The sequence below is a fragment of the Nicotiana attenuata genome, unplaced genomic scaffold, assembly GCF_001879085.1.
Source record: "Nicotiana attenuata strain UT unplaced genomic scaffold, NIATTr2, whole genome shotgun sequence".
Lineage (NCBI taxonomy): Eukaryota > Viridiplantae > Streptophyta > Magnoliopsida > Solanales > Solanaceae > Nicotiana > Nicotiana attenuata.
Window position 1 is genome coordinate 1 of NW_017698988.1, and position 2,562 is coordinate 2,562.

A 2,562-nucleotide genomic window follows, 5' to 3' on the forward strand; every position below is an offset into this window, starting at 1 on the left:
ATAACATCTCTTCAAAAATATACAAACAGACTCAATGAGGTACCTGTCCAGAGTTCCACTAATTACAAAAGTCAAACCAGCTAAACAGTTTGGGGCACCTTCAGGAACTTCCTGCAAAGTGGAAAGACCACAATTTTATTAACTCGGACAACTTCTTACTTGTAAAAGAAAATAGCTTCAGCAAGGCTTCTACCTTTTCCCCCTTGTGAGGAGGGTCTTTTCTTTCACCAAAATTCATGAAACCGCCCCGTCCTCCACCACCTCTGTCTCGTCCACCACTTGGTGCTGCAGATGGTCCTTTACCACCACGCCCTCATCCACCAGATTTGGTGTCCTTATCAGCTGAGGCATCATCATCACTTTCATCAAGAGGGATGCCTTTCCCACCAGTCTGAGCTGCTCGTCCACCACGCCCTCTTCCAGTAGGTTTGGGATCAGATTTTGTATCCTTAAGATCATCGTCACTTTCATCACTGATCACAGACTTCCGTGCAGATCCCCTGCCAGAGCCACTTGCCGACTTTTTGGCGGGAGTGGCACCTCTGGATCCCATTGCAGATGCAGGCAGTACAAAGTCATCGTCATCCTCAGCTTTGTGAATTCTTTTCGCAGCTGGTGGCTTCTCATTAACTGATGAACTTCCACCAGCATTTTGAGCTTTTCTTTTTGCTGATACTTCCTCTACTTTTTCTTCTTTTGCCTTCACCTTGTCTGTAGCAAAATATTTACTAGTTTTCCTTCTGCCGGCAGTCTCTTGTCCTTCTTGTACCTAGTGTCCATTAGATGCAATAAATAAGATTAACAAAACAAAAGATGTTGTTGTCCGTAGGTTCTCAAAGTTCAGAAATTGCATTAGATAATCCAGTAGAAACATTCCACCATCTCAAAAACTCTACCTACTAGCTAAAAAACCCAACGATGAGAAAATATTTATAAAAAAAAAAATAAACAAAAAAAAAGCTAAAGATCAACAATATTTTACAGGACTTATTGATGGTGACCAACTTCTATTTTACTGCAAAAGTTAGAAACAAGGAGTTAAAGTTCAGAAGTTTAGAATTCTTAATATAGGTGAAAATACTAAGTTTTCATGGTATTTCCGAATGACCTTCAGATTAGTTCAATTTCCCCCTAATTTTCTATCATACTTTGTAATGGTTCTAGGAAAAGCTGAAAGAGCCACAACGTAGAAGACGAGATTTGCCAAGTGTCTTGATGCTGAAGTTTTTATCAAGCACTTGACATATAAGATTTCCCCAGAAATATGTAATCAAGATATCCCTCTATTTCTTAAATGGCTAGGTAAGCGATGAACTAAATCACATGCATATAAAAGGAAGAGCTCAAGATCTGAAGCCAGCAGATCCAGCCATATATGCATATTATTTGCAGATTTTATAGTCATAACTCAAAATAGCTGGAGCCATCATTCAACAACGTGAAGGAATACATAAGGAGCAGAATTGCAGCTAATAAGAAAGGCCCCAAGTATAAGAGAGAAAGACAGAAACTCTCTAGAGTAGATTCCTTTCCACTATTTCCCGTTATCAAGTATATTTCTTTATTCAGTATTTACATTGGTTATGGATGGGTAGAGTTAAAAGCTATAGGTTTTAGGTAAAAAAAATGTCAGCTTTCAATGATTTGCTGGAACTACTAGCAGTGTCCCAAACCCCGAATTGGTGTCAGTCTCAGTTCTGGTGACTAACTGCCCCTGAAATTTTGACAAACCCCACAGGGATTGTTACCATTCATTCTATTTCTTTATAGCTCATGAACTTATTCAAATTTTAAAAAAGTTAAGAGTGGCAGCTAAAATGAAAATTACACTCATCTAGACTTGATATCATATTTCACTTTCCGTCTTTTCCAAGCTTTACACCTTTTTCTTCCCTTTTAGACGTGTTTAGCTATTTGCACGCAATCCACAAGAAAAAAACCATACCAAGTAAGGGGGAAAGTAGATCTATTCTGACTCATCTGTTAGATTCATCGCTTTGTTGCTTTCATGTTTCAAAAAAACCATTCCAACAAGTAATCTGTTTCTCCCTCAAATGACTCCATTCCATTTCTTTCTTTCGGTTGCTCATAAAATAATTGAAGTAGAAGTCCATGGTCAAGGCAATCGATAGAAAAGAAATTACTCTCAGGAAATCTCAAAAAGAAACAACAAGCCAGCCCCACCATTCCAGGCAATCGGAACAGGTTCCAAGAAACAAGAAATAGGTAACTACATTAACAAACACTTAAACCATACGAGAGGTCAACGAGAAAGCAAGTGAAATTGGAAGAATGATCTAGCTACAAAATACTTACCAGGTTTCCTGGAGAAGGCTTTTCTGCTGAAGGCTTTTCTGGAGCACTATTCTTGGACATACTCCCATTACCCGTACCTTTGTCATGCTGCTTCATGAACCATTTTCTGATATCTGACTGTATTACACAGAACTATACCATCAAACTCTTAAACCATGCATCTCAAATTCTAATATTTGACAGACACAAAATTCATCACATACTTCAATCTGAAAATCCCAGAAACCCACAACTTAACACTTGCCA

The 2,562-nt window shown here is 38.5% G+C and overlaps 1 protein-coding gene across 1 annotated transcript; it reads right to left on the bottom strand.

The window, feature by feature from the left end:
• Nucleotides 1-6: 6 nt before the first annotated feature.
• Nucleotides 7-2,464, bottom strand: LOC109222722 (replication factor C subunit 1-like). The gene is made up of 3 exons (XM_019387039.1): nt 2,317-2,464; nt 194-769; nt 7-111 (listed from the first exon to the last, which is right to left on the bottom strand). The coding sequence occupies exons 1-2, from the start codon at nt 2,410-2,412 to the stop codon at nt 314-316; spliced, it is 552 nt and encodes a 183-aa protein (XP_019242584.1). The 5' UTR covers nt 2,413-2,464; the 3' UTR covers nt 7-111; nt 194-313.
• Nucleotides 2,465-2,562: the final 98 nt, after the last annotated feature.

Bases quoted from the DNA above. Each gene is read 5' to 3' on its own strand.
- LOC109222722 (XM_019387039.1), bottom strand. From the start codon at position 2,412: ATGAAGCAGCATGACAAAGGTACGGGTAATGGGAGTATGTCCAAGAAT. The intron at 770-2,316 runs GTAAGTATTTTG...AATGGACACTAG, and splicing joins AGCCTTCTCCAGGAAACCTG to GTACAAGAAGGACAAGAGAC.